At 30.4% G+C, this 25,106-nt stretch overlaps 1 protein-coding gene across 2 annotated transcripts in view; it reads right to left on the bottom strand.

Annotated features, from left to right (window-relative positions):
* Positions 1–9,476: 9,476 nt before the first annotated feature.
* Positions 9,477–25,106, bottom strand: part of LOC129242600 (Ig-like and fibronectin type-III domain-containing protein 2) — a 101,787-nt gene continuing 86,157 nt past the window's right edge. For both annotated transcript variants that reach the window (XM_054879341.1, XM_054879343.1), the window contains exons 17-18: positions 12,434–12,459; positions 9,477–9,937 (exon numbers count right to left, since the gene is read on the bottom strand). In XM_054879341.1, coding sequence (XP_054735316.1) covers positions 9,923–9,937; positions 12,434–12,459 — 41 coding nt within the window. In that variant the 3' untranslated portion in view covers positions 9,477–9,922. The remainder of the gene's footprint in view (positions 9,938–12,433; positions 12,460–25,106) is intronic.

Genomic DNA, 25,106 nt, shown 5'->3' with positions numbered 1-25,106 from the left:
TCGATCAAATTTTTGACTAATTCAAAATAGTCTAATTGTCGATCAGTTAGAGCAAGCGCCATCGATTAATAAAAATTATAATCGGAACGAACAACGTTTGGCGCATATGGTGGATGAGGTAATTCCTCATATTTCAGTTTCTCTAAGTAAGAGTTCGCTTCTTTTGCCACATGATGCTGAGTGTTATCGTACTGGAGAAACTCGACAAACAACGAAATGCCACAATTCTCTTGATACTATTTTTCTTTTTATGTCCAGCTCAAATGTTTTACTTGCATTTGATGCTGGTTGCTTGCGATACTTTCCCTCGTATTTAATATATCACAGCCTGTTGGTCCTTCCAAAAACAAAACCTTCCTATGCCACCCACAATACGCACATTTACTAACTGCAATCTCATTTCAAGTACTTACTTGGCTGCTTGGCCCCACAAGATCTACTTGGAGATTTCTTCTGAGATCGGGTTGATGTAAAGAAAATTAAAAATAATCCAAGTGTAGTACAATGGACTTAATTTGTGTCTGAGTGCTGAATTTGCTAGTTGTCCCGGCAAAAAAAAAAAGAACGTACCTAAAGCATTTGACGAATCTTACCCGCGATTTTGTTCGAATAGAAGCAGAAAATCTAAGATTTCCGCAAATTATGCGTATTTAGCACAAAACCTGACATTTGTGAGAATAAAATTATGTAGCTAAAAAATCCACTATTACATTGCTGTTGTTGTGTCGCATATGCCCAATATTACTTTAAATTATTTAAGCTCTATCTGTTTCTAGTAGTGATCACCCCTGCGGCTATCTACCACAAACCAGCGCAGCCAAAGTTGAACTTCATATGCTCAAACTATTTTTCGTAATTCTGGAGAGAAAGTACTTGCTTTCTTGGGTACACATTTTAGATTCCAATTAATGATTTAGATTTTCTAGAAAAATTTTTTGTATGCAGCTTCATAGCTTATTCAATTTTAAAATTATTAGCGGCAAGCTTGAAGTTGCTAAAACATCGCATTGATTTTTTATAATTTTTTTTCCTCCGTTGTTGCGTAGTTTTTCTATATAAAAGAAAAATGATGTTTTGTATGCACATGTGTGTATGCAGGTGCAAGATTAGCTAGGTTAGGTTGACCTGGCTGGCTGAAAGCCATCACATAGACCTATTGATCCTTAGTGTTACCAGATGGAGCTAGACCTTTACGTTTCTTTGTAGTAGACATCTTGTAATACGTCTGCGTCTTTTGCGAATCTAAGTAAACTTTGGAGCTCTATCCCCGAGAGGTACTCTAACTTCTCATATTATAAAGCTCCTAAGCATTTTAATCTGGCTCTAGCTAATGCAGGGCAGGAACATAGAAGGTGTTCTAGCGTTTCATTCTCTTCTAGTTCATTGCAAAATCTGCAGCTATTGTTGTTTGTAATACTTATCTTGTATGCGGGCTTTAGCTAGGGCTTGCTAAACTTTTTTCCACGAAGTGCCATAAAATGATAGACTAAATGTAAACCAGTCAGAAAGTTTCCTTATTCAAGGCGGTTTTTGGCGTTCAAAAATTAAATCAAGTTGTGAATGCCATAACGACTTTGAGGTTTTTCGTTATGGCATTCACAAAAAAGTTTCAACAAAAAAACAGCGAAAGACTACCGAAATCCAATAAGTGCTCAGAAAACAAAACTGTACGTATTTTTACTCAAATAAACTCGTCATTTATTTGAATATGGCTTAAAAATTAAATTCTGTCATCAATTCTTCTAAAATATTTCAAAATACACAAATGTAATACTAATCCTAGCTGAAAAACGAAAAACCGAGAACAGCAAAAATAGCTGCAATGTGGATTTTTACTTTTTCTTTTTAGCCACTAACCTGAACTTGTTTGTAGACTCAACCAAAACTCGAAATATTCCAGCTATACGAAAACTTAAATTTCTTTATGTAGGTAAATAGTGCCAACGTGAAATTATTTTAATAAAAAATATATTTCCTTAAAATAAAATATATATTAAAAAAAATATTTCAATAAAATTCGTTTCAAATTTCCTTTTGTTTCAAGTTTCACTAATAAAATTCGTTTCAAAAAAATATTTCAATAAAATTCGTTTCAAGTTTCCGTTAGCTTCAAGTTTCACTAATAGGATTACTTCGATTAAATTCATATATCTTCGTAAGTTTTTCTCCGATTTCCTTGAAGTTTTGGCACAGCATTTAGAAAACTGTATGCTTTGGAAAAAAGTAAGAAACCAAACATTCAACATTTCAAAAATTAATAATTGAAATTCGTCTGAAATTTCCTTTCTTTCAAGTTTGTCTAAATACACTACTTTGGTTTAAGTCATCTATCTTCGTGAGTTATTCTCTTATTTCCTTGAATATTTAATACAGCAATGAGATGTCGCGTTTTTTCATTAATTTATGCGAAATTATTGTGTACATTATTTGGCAAAACGAAGGCCCTGGATTCCTTCCGGTACGGCTATCAGAAGTCGATGTTGGTTGTATTTGTAGAAGAGTGTTCACTGACCCTTCTACATACCCTACGATGGCGATTCTGTAGAAAGAATGGCGCGTAATTTACTTGTTTAGCCAACGACATGCTAAACTCCTTGCTGAATCCTCATGAAAACCATTTTTGCTGCGTAGTTTTATATGGTATCATTTTGTTGATTTCAATATTTATTTATTTTTATTTGTCGCCTCGTTGAGTATTGGTCCAGCAAAAAAATGGAAGTTATTATTATTGGTACAGCAGTTGGTGCATTACATCTATGCCTGCTTTTATACGATTGAAGTTCCTGGTTTGTCCTCATCACTAGCAACGTCTGAAAGCGAAAAGACTGAGTTGGTTTTTTGTTGCTCAGAGAAGCGCACATATAGAGGGCCCGGCAGTTCTTTTCTCTGTTTCTTCTCTCTTAACATCCGGTATATAGTACATACATAGCTTATTTCTGAGTAATGTTCCAACCATTGGGAAAGGATAGGACAGTATTTGGACCAGTTTGTTCATTTGTGGTACAACAACAATACGCACGCCACAAGTAAGAGGAGGAGCTAGACAAAACATCAAAAGGAGTGTAATATAGATATTTTCTATATGTATTGACCAGTTTCAATTTTTTATAATTTGTTTCCCTTTTTAATGGTGACATTTTTATTTGAAGTGTAGTTCATAAATCCACACTTTTCAAATATTATAGAAAAATTAGAAAAATTCCACAACCTTTCAGCAATGCCATCAGCTAAAAAAATTATCAAAAAACAACGCAATTTTGAACCCATTTCACACTTGGACTATATTATCTATCGTAAAATTTGCTATATAAAATTAAGCTATGAAACTGCATACCAAATTTTTTCTAGAAATTCGAATTCAAAACCATGAAATTATGATGATGATTTAAGAATTATTTAGATTTTGAATTTATTAATTAGATTTAGAATTTATTCTAATTTTTTTAAGGCTTAAAATTTGTTTTTATTTGATTCTTGGTAGATATTGAGCCACACTTTTATAAAAAAAATTAAGGGGCTTTAAAAGAGCTAATAATCAAGACTGGTCAAATTATTTATGTGCTATATCATTTTGTTGTGTACTGTATATTGTGTTTAGCGTTTCCAAACAAAAGTTTTTCGAGAACCAGCAACGTAACAGTAAAAAGTCAAAAATGAAAGTTATGGACAATGACAAACGTCTGTTGGTGGGTTAACGTGGTGATTCTTCCAGAATCCAACTAGCGCTTCCACACCATTTTACTGCCACATCCTCGTTACCAACTTGTTTAACAGTTATTTACAGCACCATTATGTGACTATATCCAGTCTGTGCGGTTTAGGAACCTTACTAGGCTGTCGAGATTCTCGAACAGCGGTTGGCCCAGGGTTAACATTCTGTCCTTCCATAGGGCAGGGCATTCACAGGGGAAATGGAAGATTGTCTTCTTTTTCTCCGGTTGTTTACAAGTGTGACAGTATGTATTGTAAGGGATATCCATTTTGGCTGCTTGTTCTCCGATAGACCAAAAGCCAGTTATGACTGCCGTTAGTCTCCAGGCGTCGCGTAGTTTCATGTTTATCAATGTCGACGATTGCTTGAGGTTGTAGGAGGGCCATAAAATCCTGCTGATTTTTCATTTCGTCTGGTCTGTCCACCTACTATTCGGAGGTATTTTTGGGAAATTGTGCTCTTGACTGCGCTTAATGGTGTTAATACCGATTCTGCAAGAGCGTTATTCATGGCAGATCACCCTCTTGCCAGTTCATCTGCTTTTTCGTTACCTTCAATGTTCCGATGTTCCGGGACCCAGATTAAGGTATCTTTATGGTTTTCACTCAAGATGGTGAGGCTTTTCCTGCTTTGTTCCACCACTTTAGAGGTTGTTGTAGCCGATTCCAGTGCCTGGATTGCAGCTTGGCTATCCGAAAGATTAGCGATATTGCCCTTAAAAGAGAAATCTGCGATTAGTAGCCTACAAGCTTCCCCAATTGCCAGTACTTCCGCCAGGAAGACATTGCTGGTATTAGGGAGACGCACAGATTTCTCAATTTTAAGTATGTGAGAATATATACCAGCTCCAACACCGCAGCCCATTTTACTGCCATTCGTATAGACTGTAGTGTCGAAGTGGTTTAGAAAGAATCCCTTATTCCATTCTTCCTTAGATGGAAAAAGAGTGGCAAAATTCCTATTGAATGTTACCGTCGGTACAATATAGTCAGTCCTCACCAGGATTAGCACTGTTAGACAATGCACAAAAAATATAAAATATTGAAGATTTATTATCAATGCTTATTATTTTTTTAGTTTGTTGACGAGTCGTTAGCAAAAGGAGTTTCAAATAGGTAGGACTGCCTATACTTGGTGATATGATGTCTATCTGCATCTCCAAGCAGGTATGTGCTTGTTTTGGTTCGCGTATGGTATTTTGTTGCTCACCTTCCCCACATATCTATAGGTTATTTCCAATTCCACCGTCGTGTCTCATCGGAGAAAGGCACTCTGCACTCAACACTTATAGAAGTGTTTTTTTCGCATTTACTGTAACTATAAAAGGTAACAAAACGTAACAAAAGTAAGAAGAAATAACAAAATTGTATTTCTACAATAAAATAATTATGGGTCAAAGCATTTTATTTGTTTTTGTGTTTTTTCTTTTTTTTTTGATATTTCTTACTCTCATGTCTCTGCTCCTTACAAATCGGTACATGCAATTGATCCAAGTCTCTTGGCTGTCAGCGCTAATTTTTTGTTCAAAATATTTATAGTGGTCAAGTAAAATTTCTTTTTTATATTTTTTATTGTTTCATGTTACGTGTGCCCCTTTTTTGCTTCAATAATTTTCCATTAATCTGCTTTTCCAGCTAAAACATACCCTGTTACGTATACGCCACACCCTCCTACTGTGTTCATCATACCTCCTTTGCTGATGAAGCAATGAAACATAAATAAAAATTCAAAGTTCTTGCAAATAAATTTCAATATTTATTATCGTTCGTTAATTTGTACATTCATTAGCAAACGCCTTTTTTACATACGTCGTAACTGCCCTACATATACGGGTGTACATTTACATGTGTATGTGGCTACACAACTTCCCTATCAAATATGTTATATTATATGCTTGAATATTTACATAAAAAACAAGATTGTTAAACATGTAACTTACACGCACTCACACATACATAAAAGAAATTAAAACAAGAAATTGTGTGCATTGTAAGTTAATAAGGTAAGCGCACGCAAAGGCATTGGCGTAGAGCAGTGAAAATTGCACGTCAATTATAAAACCAGCAAACGAAGAGCTACAAGTGGGAAGAGCGTAGGCAAGAAATGGTGACAGCAGTGGTGGCTCAAAAAATAAAATAAAAAAAGAACAACCAAAAAGTGGATGGTTGAAAAAAGTGGCCTTCATATGTTAGGTATTCAACCGTCAAAAGTAAATGTCGCAGCGTGCAGAGGATAATTTAAAAACTCGCTGGCGAACATACTTTGCTGCAACTATGTAACTAAGCATTAAGGATGTTCTTAATAATGCGTATATTTTTCAAGTTTCCTTTCGTATTACTTCAAGCCTTCCGTTTTGAGACACAAAAAATGCGAAAAGTTGCAAAACAAGAGGCGGGAGTCGGGAGGCGGAACTTAGTCATCTCATCTTCTTTTTACAAAAGCTATCATTTCAATACTAACAGCACTCTGAAAAGTACTAAAATCTAAAATCATATCTTTGTGTTGAAAGCTGAACCTCTTTTTACTTGAACAATATTTTGAAATATTAGGAACTTAGTTCAAAGTGAGTGCTTAATGCTCAAACTACGCGGAAGTGGCTAAAACTCGTCCAAAATCGCGTAAGGGGTTATCGCGCCAATAAAGAGAAAGTATCAGAAGTGGCACTTTTTCATATCCCCAGCTTCATTCGCAAACTAAATTATCACCTTTGGTGATCGAAAAATTCTTACATGATTGAGAAGAAACCTTCATTTCGGAGAAAATAACAACTTAGTGATGATTTTTGAGAAATTGCTGCTGGATTCGTTGTTATCTTCACAGAGTCACAGTTACGACGTTTTGTGGGCTGAAATTAATTATGGAAATTTGGGCCATCTTTTGCATCAAACGTCTGTAATATAATTTATCCTGCACCTCATCTCTTGGGCAGTGAAGCGATGCTTAATATCTCGGAGTCTAAATTAGACTCCATTCTACAGTTTTTGTTTAAGAATTGACGTTGAAGATCAATGATTTATTGATAATTCAAAGTGGTTTTGGATGTTGGAGACAAATATCGGCAGAGTCCTCGGGAGATAGCGTGAGAAGCCTTATGGTATATGTATTAGCAGGGTACAACAAAAAATAAAACTATTTTTCTTAATGCTACCCCCTCATTGCATGTTATGGCCGAAGTACTATTTTTTTTTTTTCTAAGTTTATAAAACTTTCTATTAATTTTTATTAATTTTTTTTTAATTTTTATTAAAAATTTTTCTTTTGTTTTTTGTTTTTGTTTTTAATTTCATATTTACCCGTGTCACCTGGTACGGCTTCGAATATTATCATTGAATTTGCATGGAAAATTGCACTTCTCCGCAAATTCAGTATAAAATGTTTACCGATCGATAGTCTAAAATCTCTGCGCGTAATTTCTCTTCATGAATGACCAAAAATTTAAGCGCTAGTCTTTATTTAAAAATCAAAAGTATTTAAATTCTTATTATATGTGAACCTTGAAGTCGTCTCAAAATAAAGAGAAAAAAATTAAAAAGCAAAGAAAAGAAATTAAAAAAAAAATATTTATCTAGTTTTCTGCTTTATTTCGCGCCTATGAGATGTTTAATATCGAAATAATGCATTGTTTAAGTATTATAATGTTGTTTCTAAATATATATATATGTTTTTAATTTTTTGAAAAATTTATTTTTGACCTTTATTAACTTTATCTCACTTAAAAAGTTGTATTTTTTTCAGGTTCACTTTAAAATCGTCTCATTCTTTTGATCATAAACCAAATTTAGGGCAATCGGATAGCATTTTTTGTGCCATCCTAATACGTGCACATGTAAATATTTCCTACAGCCACAAATCATCAAGTCTTTATTTTTTGTATTATCCAAGGAGTATGTGATTGTCCACAACTTATGAAAATAATAAATTTTAACGCTCCGCGAAAATATCATCGCGCCTCGTTGTCCTTCTATGCTGATAATGGTAGAACGATTTATGCCGCAGTGCTCCTGTTGGCAGGGCTATTTCCGAATATAGCCAAATATCGACATCTAACGACCCTGAACTTTCTTTACCTACAATGTATTTTACTAAATTTTATTGATTCGAGCCCTCAAAGGCCTATTTCAAACGCTCACCTTTTATAGTTAAACAAAAAATATTGAAAAATGGTTAACCATAAATATCTTCTCAGACCGCCAGGGCTCAGGAATGCCTGGCAGCTCTAAAGGATATTAGCGCCGTCTTTACGTTCAACCTTATATGTATTCCGGGACATAGAGATGTCGTAGGAAATTGCAAGGCCGTTGAGCTAGCCAAAAAGGGTACTAATCTTCCACTGCTGAAAAGAGATGCAATATTGGAGTTCCTATGGCTACTTGAAAATTAAGGATAAAAAATAATATTCAACGGGAGGGCAACAGATCATGGAGAGAAGAAAATACTTGCGCTACAATTAGGCTAATTTGGCCGCAAATAGATAAGAAATTATCAGTAAAATTGCTCGACCTCTCAAGAGAGAACATATCGAAGGTCCTGGCTTGTGTCAGTGGTCATTGGTTCTTACGTAGGCACTCTTCTAAACCCGATCCTAAACTTCATAAGTGCGTCTTACTGGTTCCATGAAAAGTAAACAGTAAGGTTGCCGTGTGGTACCACAATGGACCTGTATGATTTAAGTGAGTTGGCTACTCTAAGCCGACTTCCACAAAAAACTAACCTTACCTAAAGAGGTTTTTATAGTATATATAAAGAGCTAGATCACTGAATCCTTATTCAAAAAAGTGACTTACATATTCATAAATTGACTTATTTTTAATTTTGGCGCTGCGTTGCTTTAAGTACATTTGTGCTGAAACTAAAATTTTGCAAGTTGATCGGACTCATAGTTCGCAAAAAATTGACTTAACGGTAATTTTTGGCTGTATAAGTAGTTATATTTAGGAGCACATTCGGTTTAGAAGTGTGGCTAGATTTTCTTGATATTTTGAATTTTTTACATTCTTTTTTATATATTTATTTAAAATATGATTTTTTCGCCGAATTTTCTGTTTTTTGAAAATTGTTAAATTGTTTTTTTTTTAATTTCCATTTTTGAAAAAATTGGTGTATCGCAAATATTTATAACAACATTTATAACAAACACCTCTGCTCAGAAATATATTTGGAGGAAACATTTTTATTCACCGTAACATATCAAGTGTATTTGGTCAGTCTGCGCCCTTCAACCGAAAAAAATGCTTCGCTGCAGGAAAGCTGTTAGATCTGTTCTGAATTTTTTTGACATTACTTCAAAAACAAACAAAAAATCATTATAATAATAATAATCAATTTTATGAAATTTATAACGCAGAACTTTTTTTCACTATTCCGCTAGGAAAATTTGCAAAATATGCTTTATACGCCGCTTGTGACCTTTAGTCTCAAGTGGTCATTAAAAAGAAACCGGCCGCTATCTTCGCGTATAGCTGCAGCTGTAATAGCTGCAAAGAGTGACTTGGCTCAGCATTTAATAAAAACAAATTTCGCGAGATTTTTTAAATAATTTTTTTAAGGAAGCAGAGTTTCCGTTCTTCCATAGCAACCACCACGCAAATGTATCCATAGAAAAGTTCAGTTAAATTAGGCATATTTTCCTTTGTAACTTTACTGGTTCGGTTAAAATTAAGAAGCCTATAGTTTAGTTAAATAACTTAAAACAATTATATGTATTATTTAAAAAAATATAGTAATAAAAATAGTAAAAATAATTCTCTGTATGAAATTTGCAATTAATAAAACACTTCCGAACTTCTTTTTGAAATAGCATTGAGACCTCGACGAGCTCTCCATAAAAATGCATGTGATTGGCTTAAGATTTATATCTCATCTCGAAAAAGATCTAAAAAGAACACTCTTACTATGCTCATTGCATGTTTTTGCTTCACTAGTACATTTACACTGCCAAGCATTCTTTTAATGGCAGGTGATTAGCTTTAGCCTCGCTTGGCATATATTTTTTGGCCACCTCTGCTGCTGCTTTCATCCACGCGCTGCCCGCTTTACCACTTGCTCTATACCCCTATTTTAAACTTGTTTTTTTTTTAATTGCTCGCCTGCTCTCCAACCATTCGCCTTGTCCTGCTCCTGCTTCCTTACTGCTTCTGCCTCCTCTTGGCTGGTGGCTCGCTGTTGTCCAACGCCTGAGCTCGTAAGACTAATGGCCATTGGCGCTGGTAATTAAAATTCGTAGGCCTGCAATAAATAAACAATAAAAGAGAAAGTGAGTGAGCGGATGTGTGAGTGTAAGAAAGAGAGAGAGAGCGAGAAAGACCTATATAGTCAAAGTAGTGGCTTTTATGTGGGCGCCGTTTGCAGATTATAAATCAAAACAAATGAGAAGAGGGAACGGTTAAGAGGGAAACGAAAAATGCTTGGCGTCATTCGACGTTGCAAGCAAAAGAATGCATGAAAAATGTTCAGTATGAAAAATTAAAAATAGTTTTTTTAATTAAAAATTCATTAATAAAGCATGTGGAATAATAATAAATGTGCGCTTTTATCGGATATGAAGAAAGGTAATGAATATTTGATTATAAGTAAAATTGTGGGGAGAGGCTAGCGGTAAAATTTAAGTCGTGGTCGTCCTGTGTTCATTTCTTTTTAAATCAGAGAGATGCGTTTTAATCATAGTTCTTTAGTTTTTCTTCAAAATGTCATCTTGTTATCATAAAGTACAAAAAAAAGTAAGTTAAAGTGATCAATAAGTCAACGGCTGAGAGATGCGCTGCCGCGTATGTTTAACTTTGGATGCATTTTTATCTAAACACTAACATAATTTGACACTATTTGGCGCAAATTAATTTGAGAAAATGTTTACTTTTTCACGTATAAGCATTGAATGACTTTCAATAGCAATAACTTTAAGGCCATTAGTTGCAAAGTTCATGAAGTGTAGTAAACAAATTTCTACCAGCAAGTCAAAAAATGTAAATTTGCAATATTTTTAAAATATCATCGTTCCCGTTGTTCGGTTATTGTTGGAGCTGCAGCAGCATTGATGCTGAAGTGGTAAGCCTTGGCTGAAAATAAATCCGCGTCGTACCGGTAACGAAGAACCGAGGGCAATGGAAGCAGTTGGCCACGTAATTGGGATCACATTTTGTCTAACGTTTGATTGATTAAAACATCGTCGAATTGCAAATGATTTGAACTTTCAATATTGTGGCGACCGAGCTGATATTTTCTAGTTAATCAGATATGCCTAATCTAAAGATTCACAGAAAATTAAAAAAAATGTGGTATCTGAATAAAAAATGCTTTTTTTATATGGAAGAAAACAAACAAACACTGTGAAAACAAAAAAAAAAAAAAAAAAAAAAAAAACAAATCAAAAATTAACGCGATTTTGGAATTTGCACAATAATATTCTAAAATTCAAAGAGGTACAAAATTAATTACCCAGAATTCCATCTGACTAAAAAGTTTGAAATTTTGATGATTTTTTTTTTGTTTCTTTTTTTTTTGATTTTTACAAAGCTTAGCACTTTGACTTACGCGTATATGGGTTTTGTTTGTAGTTTGAACTATATTTTTATAAAAAATTAATGGAAAGTTGAGGCATGTTTTTTTTTATTTTAACCAAGTTTAGAACTATGACTTTTATGGGTTCTGTTTGTAGTTTGAATTATATTTTTATAAAAAATTAATGGAAAGTTGTTGAATTTTTTAAGTGAAACTTCTTAGGCGTCGATGGACAAGCGAATGGAGATTAAAATTTCAAGCCCATGCAACGTTTTGGGTATTTTCGTTCCACGAAAAAGAAAAACGATATAAGGGTAAAAGGAGAGAGAGAGCTATACCTTATATATCTCTTAGATACACTTTAGGCTATTTTTCCTGAGTTTTTCCTTGTGGTTGCGAATTTCTAGTGAGAAATAACACTGCCTACTTTTTGGCGTTGGTTTTTTGGTGCAAATTTGTAGGAAATATATTTTTGGTGCCTACTTTTTGGCGTTATATTTCATTGGTGCCTACTGTTTGGGGCGTTTTTGGTCCCAATTTTTTTGGCACTTTTGTTTTGGTGCCTACTTTTTGGCGCTTTTTTCCGTTTCGTGGCTAGTGCTTGTGTGTACTATAAAGTGCTTTCCATTCCGGCGACGGATTTATTGGCATTACCTTGCGGTAATTTGTGCCGTTGCTGCGGTCCTGGAATCGCTGCGTTTGTGCGGGTGATAAACGCTCGAAGTAGTGCGCGTTGTTGCCACGGTTTATGTCCGGCGTTTACCTACACCGGTCAACCCTTCTGCGTTTTTTGTAAATTTTGTCTATTTGTATTCTCTGCAAATGTTGTGAATTTATTTAGATATACACTCTTTCTCTCTCTGTGTCTCTTAAACTCTCTCGGGTGTCTCTTATTTTCTCTCTTTCTTTGTCTGCCCTGAAAGTTTCTCTTCTGTTATGTGTACTCAATTTTTACAAAGTTTAGAACTTTAACTTTTATGGGTTTTCTTTGTACTTTGAATGATATTTTTATAAAAAACTGATGGAAAGTCGGTATATATTTTCAAATTTTGCACCAAGTTTGGAACTTTGTGAACTACTTTTTTATAATAAGAAACTAAAAATAAATAAATAGTCAAAAATTTCCTGCTATTATTCTGACACCCACTACATGCGAGAAATCACACAATTTTTTTACCAGCTCAGAAATATTTAAAAATATTTACATCGTTAGTGAATTAGACTTACCCACTGCACTTTAACTCGTAAAGCATCTGTATGTGACAATTCCATTGAAAAAGCCAGGCAAGAAAGAACAAATAAAGCACATGGAAAGGATTCAGTAATGGTAACAGTAGGACAGTTATAGAACATTTAGGTACATATATTATATATCAATCTATTTTCTAACACATAGTGATTACGCCAATGTTAAGGTGATACTTCAAATATTTTACACTACTCTCACACGGCATATTTTACTTTATTAAATTTTATTTGGTTTTAGTTTATTATATTTTTTGCCATGTTTAGTTGAATTTTAGAGGTTTTTTAATCCAACTGCTTAAATAAAATGTTACGGAAGAAATTACAAAGGGGAATTTACATAGTTCCATTTTCAAATTAAATATTTCACTCAACCCAAATGATAGCTTTATGCACATACTTTATACATACATATATTTGTGCCCAGACATTACAGGTAAAGTGAAAAAAATACTTTATTATTATTTTTAAAGAAAAGTCAAACATGACGAATCACTTTGCACCCTATATTTTTTGGCGTTAAAAAGTTATAACTTCACATCACCTTGCTCGATTTCAAAATTCGCCGAAATCAGGAGAAAATCGAATTTTGTAAAGCAGACTGAATTACTTTCTTTAAAAAACCATTAAATTATAATTATTCTTCTTCGTCTTTTTATCTTAATTGACGCGATAACCGATTACCCGATTTTGGCCGAGTTTAACAAAGCGCACCAATCTTTTCTTCCTCGTGCCAAGTCCTTCCCCACCTGATATATCAAAAGTTCTCTATGCTCTAGGCCTTCTTCTTCCTCTGCTGCCATCAGCTGGTATCGCATCGAATACTTTCAGAGCTGGAGCTTTTGTTTCTATTCGGACGACATGACCCAGCTAGCCAACGTAGCCGCTGGATCTTTATTCCCTGCGCTATGTCTATGTTGTCGTAAAGCTCATACAGCTCATTGTTTCATCGCCTTCTGCAGATATTTTCTCTCAAGCACTCCAAGGGACGCCTCATCGGATATTGCCATGGTCCAAGCTTCTGTGCCATACAATAACACGAGCCTTATATAGTGTGAGTTTTATTCGTCGAGAGAGGACTTTGCTACTCAATTGCCCGGCAAACATTGTTATCGGTGTTAATGCTGGTTCCCAGACCAACGAAGTCTCTTACACCTCGAAATCATAATTGTCAACAGTGAAGTGGGTGCCGATGCGCCGACTGTTTGTTTGAGGTGATACTTCGTTTTGTCGTGGTTCACCACCGAAGCCATGCTTTATCCAGTTGGAAAAGATAGAAATAATAGCGCGCATGTTAATCGGTATACACCAACTATTGTACGCTTTTACAAAAATTGTGCTTGAGCGATTAAATTCTGCGGCTCGTACGATGCTCTCCAACAACAGGTTAAAGAAGTCACACGACAGCGAGTCACCCTGTCTGAAACCTTGTTTGGTATCAAACGGCTCGGAGAGGTCCTTCCCAATTCTAACGGCGCTGCTGGTGTTGAGTAACGTCTTGCATAGCCCTATTAGTTTTGCGAAAATACCAAATTCAGACATCGCGGCATACAGGTACCTTTTTTTCGCACTGTCGAATGCTGCTTTGAAGTCGACGAAAGGATGGGGGGCTATTCTCCTTTCATGGGTTCTTTCCAAGATTTCCAGATTAAAAAAAAAAAATCATAGCTTACAACAGCTCGCGCAAAATCGATAGGATTTCAATAGTTTGACCTTTTTTTTTTGTAATGCTGACTAATTTTTTTTATAAAGTTATAGCTTATTGTCTACCAGAAACCATACAAATTCAAGTTTCTAACTCCATACCAAAATTAGAAAAGTTCCGCAAATTTTCGTCGCACCTACACTGTTTGGAATTTCTGAATGTTTTGTGGTATGCAGTTTCATAGCTTATTCAATTTTAGTATATAAAAGTGCCAGTTTTAAGTGACTCTAAATTCTCGTTGATTTTTGATAATTTTTTCCCTGATGGTGTTGCACATTTTTTCCATTTAACGAATGCACTATATCTTTTTCTTTTATTTGCAGAAAATGCGCGTTACCGACAGAGAAAAAAAATTATCAAAAATCAACGAGAATTCAGAGCCACTTAAAACTTGCACAAATTGAATAAACTATGAAAGTGCATATCAAAAATTTTTGTAGAAACTCTGTGTAGGGAATTGTGATGAGACGTATGTTGAATTTTTCTAATTTTCATATAAAGTAAGAAACTTGAATTTATACGGCTTTTGTAAGAAAATTCGCTTTAATTTTATTAAACAAACAAAAAACGATTATCAGCATTAAAAAAAAAATAATCAGCATTAAAGACAAACAAAAAATAATAATAAAAAGTACATCAAACTTTTCCAAATGTTGATGTGCTAGCGCTGGGTGTGCGCTTTAGGTTCAACCTGAATTGCGCTTAGCACAAATTAATTATTTTATTACAAAATGATTGGAAATATATTATTAAATTGTATTAAATTTTAAGAACATTGCAGCTTATAGGTAAATATTTGTATTTGACTCCTTTTGCCTTCTAATTTTGCGGAAATTTAAATTGAGTTGAAAATTTAAATTTCTTACTATTACTTGTCTCTTCATTTAAAACTTCAATGGAAATTTATCCAACAGATTTAAATTTGTATCAATTTGGTTCAATTTGGTTTTTATGTATCTCCTTACAATGCCAGTGATTACGTTTTACAATGCCATTCAAAGTAAATAGAGAAAATAGAGCTCTATAAATATTAAAATAATCCGATAAATACGCAAATTGCTCGTGTGACGCGCACACAGAAATACAAAATTTGCATAATACAATACATACGAATATGTTTTAAGTTGTTATGCACATTAGGGTGATCGAGCAGGAAATGGACTATTTCGGTGTGCTTTCAATGGCAGAGCCTTTTGAATCAGAAACAGCAGAGCTGAAGATGGGCTACGTAGCCTTCTGCTGTGGGGTTTTGCAAACGCTATTTTATTTTCTTAGGAAAATTAAAAGATGGAAGTTGAATGCTGGTGCTCAAGTTAAATGAATCTTCATAAAGAGTATTGCCATAATATCTGATTCTATGATGAGATACATAGGAGAGTACTTAGACAAAGAGGCCAGATTCGTAACTACTTGGTCACTATTAATTCGCAGTCCTACGATTTTTCCTTACATGCAGCCCGTTGCAAAACTATAAATACATCGCTATTTCTCCTTTATAAAAATATAGTTCATACTACAACAAAATCCGTATAAAGCAAAGTTTAAAACCTTATACACAATTGGCCAAAATTTCTTCAAAACCTTAAACTTTTAACCACAATATTTAAAACTATTCTGGGTATACAGCTTTATAGTCCATAGTCCATTATATTGCAAAATGCGTGTTTCAAGTACCTGCCAAATACCGTTGATGTTTAGCAATTTTGTTTTTGGTGCGTATATTTTGTATGGAAGAAAAGGCGTGATAGCTCAGCGAAAAAATTTCGTAGTCACTTAAAACATGCACTCTTTTTTTTTTTTGTTTTTACTACTTGAAAATATATACTTTTAGATGACGAACAAAAGAACTACTTAAAAAAAGTACAGGTAGAAAGTTGAAAGTCTTGATACAATTCGGAAAAATTTTGTACGACGTTTGAAATAGTCCATTATACGGTTTTTTTGTAATATGAGCTATATTTTGATAACAAATTAATGGTGTGTTTGAGAAGAAATATAAGGATACGCACTAATATTGGTTAAGGAAAATCTGCTTTCAGGATAAAAGCAGCAAGCGTGCTAAAAGAAAATACGCACGGTCATGTATTAGTTCTACTATCTGTGGAACACTTCGACGCATCGACGCATCGGAAACAAACTATCTGGTTCACACGATAGATCTGAACAAAGAATACAAAGACCCGACAGAAAGGATTGGCAGACCAGAGTCATATCAGACGATAGTAATCACCAAATTTACTCTTATTCTCAAAGATTTACAATGGCACTGAAGCGCGAATGTACTCGGAACAATTACCGTTAAATTGCTCCTTTAGACTCCCAAACTGGTGTAGCGTCTTCTAAACTGAGATCTGCGCTATGGACAAAGCAGAAAAACCGATCGATGGTCTTATCTTCGACAAGCAACCTGGCTAATCTAACTTATATGTTGCATATGTAAAGAGCAGACATTCTTTTAGTGCCAGTTGAAGTTTGAATCCGTCATGAAAATGAGTGAAAAGCGATCGAATCGAGGATTTTATGTCAGGCCTACAAAGTGATAGCAGAGCTTAGATGAGTAAGTTGGTCACTGAAGACGAGGCTTTGATAATTGAGTAAGGCATCGAGATCCCTAAAAAAGTCAGCAGAGGATAGCAGTCGTGACTGAAGGTAATCTTGATTTTTTTATATTTCCGGCTCATTCATCGTGAATATATTTTTACGGAATTGACAGCGACTTATAAAGTGTATATTTTCATATTTGTAATTTTACAATGTTAATTTACTAAAATAGGAGTAGTATGTATATTACGTGATCCAGCACAATATCAAAAATATTAAAATTTTAACATTTATTATCATTTTAACTCAAAAATTTAACATTTTTACCATTTAACTCATTTTTTTAACTTACAGTTACTCAAAATTTTAACATTTTTTAAAATTTACTTCATTTTTTAAGCCTACATTATTTCAAAAAATGAAGTAAAAATTGAAATGTGGATCGCTAATTTCAAGCTAAAACCCAAATATTATAGTTATTCGTGATCAATATTTGGGGGTGGTACATTTTGTAGTCCAACCAGAAAGTTGAGTCGATCTCAAATAATACAAAATATTGATTAAAATAAATATATCTATTTTTTGAAAGTTGGGTCGATCTCAAATAATACAAAATATTGATTAAAATAAATATATCTATTTTTTGAAAGTTGGGTCGATCTCAAATAATACAAAATATTGATTAAAATAATATAAATATATCTATTTTTTGAAAGTTGGGTCGATCTCAAATAATACAAAATATTGATTAAAATAATATAAATATATCTATTTTTTGAAAGTTGGGTCGATCTCAAATAATACAAAATATTGATTAAAATAATATAAATATATCTATTTTTTGAAAGTTGGGTCGATCTCAAATAATACAAAATATTGATTAAAATAATATAAATATATCTATTTTTTGAAAGTTGGGTCGATGTCTATTAAGTGAAAAAATGTTAAAATATTGATTACAAAATATTTAAAGTAATCTATTCAAAAAAAAGCAAAACAAAAAAAAAAGAGCACCTTCATTTTTGCAAGTATCTTTTAAAAAAGCGTTCCAAAAGAAAAAAGCGTTCCAAATGGAACGCAAAATATCTCGGATTCGAACTCGCAACAAAAATTATTGTTACAATACCAACCGCTTAACCAACTCAGCTAAACCGTACATTCTGAAGTAATGTAATTACAGCTGAGTAGTATGCAAAGCAAGCAATGCTGATAAGATCAGCATTGCTCACAAGCTATAAATAGAATAAGCGTATGCCATTGACAGAGTCAATATGTTCACCCTATGAACTGAAAGCTTTTACAAAGCATAAAGTATACTTGCAAGATAAGCATAATTGCAAGATAAGCAAAAATGAAATGTTTACATTTATTGAATAGTTTTTTGTAATTCTTCTTTATAAGTTCTCGTAGGAAACTTCAAATTTGAACTCTTTGAAGTTCAAATTTATAAAATTTACCCAATATTGGTTCATAATTTAAATCTCTTATTAAATATGTTATTGGATTAGATGGATAAATTTTACTAATATAAAATATTTCTCGAGTCCAATTATTTTTATATTTGTTTTCAAATTGTTTTTTATGTGACTGAATTCTTACTTTTTCTCCAATTTTAAAAACTGGTTTTTCTAAATTGTTTCTATTAATTTTAAAACAATTATCAAAAATTAATTGTTCATTTTTTTCATTTACTTCACAAGGTTTCATACCAATAGTTCTATGTACATCTTTGTAATTATATTCATATAATATTTTATCAATTACATCAATCCAATTAGTATTTTTCTGAATTTCAAATCGTATTTTTAGTTTTTCATTAATGGTTCTATTAAATCTTTCTACAATTGATGATTTCTTTTCACTAAATGTTTGATACATGTTAATATTGTATTTATCTAAAACTTCTTGGAAATGTTTATTTAAAAATTCTTTACCAGAATCTGTATGAAGTAATTTTGGGGCACAACCTGCTTTTTTAATAATATTTAAAAATGCTTCAGAAGTTGTTTTTCCATCTTTCTTTTTTAATGGCTCTATATAAGCAAATTTAGAAAATGTATCAATTACATTAAGCATATATTTGTATCCTCTATTAATTCTAACATTAACTGTTGTCATAATTAGTAAATCTGCTGCCCATAGTTCATTTATGCCTTTAGTAATAATTTTTCTTCTTTCAAAATTTTTTCTTACTGGTTTATGCAACTCTTTTGCTATTTGAAAATAATTATTTTTAGTATCAATAAATTCATCTTTATCCATTTCAAAAATATTTAAAATTTATTTTAATTAAATAACAATGATATCAGATAAAGTTTTAAAAGAATATATTAAAACACAAAAAGACTTAAAAAATAAACTTCAACAATTTAATTTAAACAAAGTAATAAAACAAGAAAAAATTAATGAAGATCTTCAAGCAATTATTCAACCATTAAATCAATCAGTTATTAATGTTCACAATTTAAATGATAGCTTTAAAAATTTAATAGTAGATTTAAATCAATCAAATCAATCATATAAAAAAACAATAGATGGACATTCACAAAGTGAACATGTTTCCAAAAGAAACGACACTGAAAGTGAATATACTTCCAAAGGAAACGATTCACAACATGAATATAAACCACCTAACAATAATATGAATTTACAAACTAATGAATTTAACGAAAAGCAACTATCACCAATTAGAAAAACAAACAAACAAAAATTAGTTGAAAGTACACCAACAACTAGCACATGTTCACGAAGCGAACAGTTGACTCCATCAACATCAAAAGACGCTCTTTTGCGTAGTGCAAATGAAACGTTATCTACACCTGTACAATTTATTTCCGAAAAAATTGGAAATATGGCAATGAAATATTTAAATTTAAATAATTCTGATATGAAATTATGTGACAATATTTTTGGTCTAAGATCTGAAGATGGCAAAGATTTATGGATTGGTAATACTGAAGTAAAAATTAGTAATAATGATATTATTTTAAATAATAAAACTTATAATGGAACAAAAGGGTTATGGGAATTAATAACTTTAAAAGAACCATCAACAGCTGTAACAAATAATGATTTACAAAATTATGAAGAAATTATATTATCAACATATGCTTACATGCAAAATAATGACAAAAGTTCTAAACGTATTAAATCTAGCGTTGGAAATAAATATATGAATTTTATTAGACCAATATTGATTAAAAATAAAATTATAAAAGAAAAAGTAGGATCTGGTTTAAATTCAAAAAATAATCTTTCAAAATCATTAAAAAATTTTAAAATTAAAACTAGTTTACCTACTAAATATGTTCGTTTTGCGAATCGTTCACAATCTGAACGTGTTTATTGGAATGATATTAATGAATTAAAAGATAGATTAAATTTGTTAATAGGCGAGTATAATGCAGGAAATGATAGTCCAGAAATACATAATGAAATTATGAATATTATTGAGGAACTAAGAGAAGAAAATATGTTGACTCTGTCAACGGTTTCCGAAGGAAACATGTTGACTATTTAATTAAATTAAACATAAATTTAAATAAATTGAAAAGTTTTTATTCTAATAAATGGGAATTGATAAGTTTGGACAAAAATCTTTTTCAGAATTAAATTCATCTAACGAATATTCTCTTAATAGAATAATATCGTTAGAAAATGAAGTTGAAGAAATTCGTTCAAATGGTGATAAATCAAAAGAGAGTATTAGTAAATTAGTAGATTTGAATCAGGAAGCTATTATTATTTTAAATAAAGAAATAGAACAGTTAGAAAAGAATATAAATCATAATAAGTCTAATATTATTAACATAATTAAACGAGTAGATTTTATAGATACACACATTGAAAATTTTAAAAACAGTTTAGAAAAACAATTGGATAGTTATTCAGAACAACAAATTTTAATTGATAATTATCTTAAAGATTTAGTTTTACAAAATAAAGATAATATTATTCAAAATAATACTACTAACCAAAATGATGAAACTAATAATAAGATTGATAAAGGTATTCAAGTAGACGAATTTATAAAACAATCAGATATTGAAAAAAGTGAATTAAATATTGAATCAGATATTGAAAAAAGTGAATCAACTATTGAAAAAAGTAAACTACAGATTAAAACAAATATAATTGAAAAATAATTAAAAAATTTTACTTATCTAAATGGAAAAAATTAAAAAAAAAATATTAATATAAAAAATTTAAAAAAACTTAATCTAATGTAATTAATAATTTAAATATTTCCTTCAGAAACTGTTGACTTTGTCAATATCAAAATACTTAAAATAATCTAAGTTAATATTAATGTATAGTAGAGAGGGGGTTCGTTTTAGTTACCTACATTTCCTATTTCATAATGTCCCCAAGATAATTTGTAGGTAATATCTAAGTTGTTATTATTATTCAACTTTTTATTGAAATAAAATTTATCATCATAGGGTGATAATCCAATTTTATTTTCTTCTGTAGTATATAGCTTCATATCATATGATCTAATATTATGAACAGTTTCATTTTTATTTTCTAAATTAATCAAACAATTCTTATAATCTTCAATTGTTAACCTTTTAATATTATTTTTCTTTATTCCTTTACAAACTTTTTTATCACAAACATCTGTCTTAAATGCATCACATACGTTAGTCCTAAATGCATACATTTTACTTCTAAGTCCACAAAATTCTCTAATTGGTATTCCATTATATTCATCTTTGAATTTTCCTGGTACTTTTTTATTAATATTAGATTTTAAGTCTTCAATTGGAAAATTATCAATATAATCACTGGTATCATAATTATCTAGATCATCTTTCATTTCAGAATAAATATCAAAATCATCACCAATATGTTTACCTTCAAAATAAAGAATAAATGAATCAGTATCTGTTCCTAATAATTTCATTCTATGACCATATTTAGTTTTAAGTTGTACATACATTTTAAACATTAATAGTTTTGATAAATCTAAAATATTTTGTCCTCCAAAGATAGGTTTATTTAATTTAATATTTGTATTCTTACCAAATACTACACATATATTACTATCTATTATTTTTCTTGATTGATATGTATTTCTACTTATTAGTTTTCTCATAATTTTTTCAATTTTAACTATTCTAACATTAAATCTATTTCTAACATTTTCCATTTGCTTACCATATACACTATTATTCATAAGTTTGAAAAAATCTTTTTCAAAATCGTTTTTAGCATTCTTTCTAAGCGTTGTATTTTTTTCAATATAATTTTTTAACCATGCTTCTTGTCTACATTTAATACCTCTATGAATTTTAGTTAAAACTACCCCATTATTTAAATATTCTTTTAATAACCTTATATCAATTATATAATTTTTCTTAGGTAATAACGTACACATTAATTTCTTAATTTTATCATTTGGTTTACTACCAATACCTTTATTAATTAAGTCTGTTTGATTTGGTGATAAATCTTCAAATTGTGGAACATAATGATGTGGTGCTGGAGCATAATCATTATAAAAGTTGTGTAATTCTGTAGGAATATTTATATCAACTTCTAATGTATATCCAACATCACCATTATCAAAATCTTTATTTATTATATTATTAATATTATAAAAGTATTTAATTTCATCTTCATTTAACCATTCATGATTACCAACACTTAATTTTTGTGACATAGCCCATCCATATAAGTTATTTGCATCTAAATATAAAATATAACTTGTTAATTTTTTAGAATCGTATATACCTTTAAGAGAAGCTTCCTCTTTACTTAATTTATAAACTTGTTCTATAATATCAACATTTTGACTCTGTGAATCGTTGTCAATGTAATAATAACAATTATTAGCTTTAGCATAGTTATGTGCAATTTGTGATATTCCACCTCTAGTTCCACTTTCATAAAATTCATACATATCTTGATTTGTTAATAATTCTAATTTTTGTTTGGTTAATTTTAAAGCAGCTGAATTACTTAAATGTGGTGAACTTATATAATGTATAGGATCTAAATTATAATTTTTAAAACATTCTTTTCTAAAATTATCAAATACATCACTTAAAAGTATAACATCTAATTTTAAATACCAGTTGTGATAGTCACTAAATGTTTTACAATTAAAATGTTTCCAAAATTTATTTGCAAATTTATAATCATTAATATTAATATTTCCATTTAATGATGAATTAAAATCTTCAAGATGTGGAAGTGTTGTCATACTTAATTTTTTATAATTATCAATAAATTCATATGGATATACACCTTTTCTAAGTAAATAACATTTATCTTTTAATGATAATTCTTTAAAAACATTATTAAAGTTTTCTAAATGATCAAAATTAATATATTTTATATTTCTAGTATTACAAGCTGAACAAGTACTACAAGCATACAAGTTATTCTTGGTATTACTATTCTTACCTACCTTGTAAGATACATAATCAATTTTTCTTATTTTCTTACATGTTACACAATATATATCATTAACATCTAATAAATTTTTAATAGCTTTATCTAATGAAGTATTTATAAATTCCATTGAATCTATAAATCTTAATTCTATTTTTTCGGCAACTGTATATAATTCTAAATCTGTTGATTTACATTTATAACAGGTGTCTTTTGTTATTAAATTATAATTATATTTACATTTATTACATTTTAAATATTTAGTTTCATCTACAATAACTGATTTTCTAATTTGTTTAAATTTTTCAGTGCTTGTTGCTAAAACACTAGTTTCAGTTTCAGGATGAAATTCATCTAAATATTTTAGAAATAGTTTTGAATCATAACCTTTTAGATTATGAATAATAATTGGTAAAAATTTTGGCATCTTTAACTTTAGATTACATGTATTACATAAAGCCATTCTATATTTACCAGTTGTATGGTCATGATCCCAACATTTTTTATTTTCTTTAGAAAATGGAATATCACAAATTTCACAATTTTTAGTATTATCAAATTTTTGTGAAGAATCTTTATCAAAAATTAATTCATGATTAATTTTTCTTACAGTATTATAATCTTTAGCATATTTTATTAAAGTATCTAAAAATGACTTTAACAATCTTTTTTTATTAGAATTATTCTTTGTAATATATTGTTTATTATAAGTATTATAAATACCATAACTATTTGGAATATGTTCATGAAGTAATGTTGTATTTTCACAATTGTCAGATTTTCTTTTATTAATTTTCTTCAATATACATTCAAAATCAGCATATAAAGTATATGGATGAAATAATTCTGCACCATTAGATTTATATTTTAAAATATTTTCACCCTCTTTAGGTAACTTTATATTTTGTATTATATTATTATCATCTTTTAATGTGTAACATATGTGAACGTGTTCTTCCAAGTCATTCATTGATTTACATTTTTTAAAACATTTATTACAGATATATAGATGTTCATTTCGATGATGAATTTTACCACTTAAAAATGCTGATAAATTTTTAATAACTACAAAATGAGATTTGTATGTTTCTTCTTTGGAAATATTTTCTTTGGTAATATTTTCTTCTAAATATAAAATATTAATATGTTTTCTTTGAAAATCAAAAGAATTACTTTTATATATTAATTGAATTTGTTCAGTTGTATCATTTTCTTCTGAATCAAAATGATAAAAATTCATGGTAATATTAAAATAATCTTCTAATTTTTTAACATTTTCTTCATTAATTATAAATGGAAATTCTAAACTTAGATTTTTAAATTTATCATCATTTTCTAAATCTTCAAGATATTTTTTATATTTTGTTGGTCTTTGAGGATTTGTAACAATTTCATCTTGATGAATAAAATATAAGATACAATATAAAATACATTTATTATCAATATTTTTAATGTTAATACAATTCATATTAGTAAATGGAATATATGATCCACCAAGTAATGGTTGTGATTTATCTGTACTAACATGTGTTTTTAATATTTTAACAAAGCTAGCTGTAGATTCTTTTCTACATTTTTCTGAGAACTTATTAACTATTTCTTCAATCATTAAATTAAATTCTTTTGAATAGTTTAATTTATTAACATAATGTATCTTTGATCTATACCAATATTCATAACTTTCATTAATTTTATTAGTTTTTTTATCAATAACAACAATATTTACTGCTGTTCCTAAAGACACTTTAAAATTACTATATTTTTTAAAACCTTTGAAAAAATATTTGAAACAATTTCTTTTTATTAATTCTAAATGTCTTTCAATATCAAATTCTTCATTATTTGTAAACTCTAAATCAGCAACCATATTGTTAAAACATGAACCATTTTTAATTTGTTTTTCTTGAACATCAATAATATCAAAATCATAATCATCAAAATTTTGAAATATATTTTGAATAACATCATTATTATGCTTTTCTAATAAATCATTCATTATGCTTAATAAAC

This window comes from Anastrepha obliqua, chromosome 3 (genome assembly GCF_027943255.1).
Source record: "Anastrepha obliqua isolate idAnaObli1 chromosome 3, idAnaObli1_1.0, whole genome shotgun sequence".
NCBI classification, from domain to species: Eukaryota; Metazoa; Arthropoda; class Insecta; order Diptera; family Tephritidae; genus Anastrepha; species Anastrepha obliqua.
This window is presented reverse-complemented; position numbering and strand designations above follow the sequence as displayed.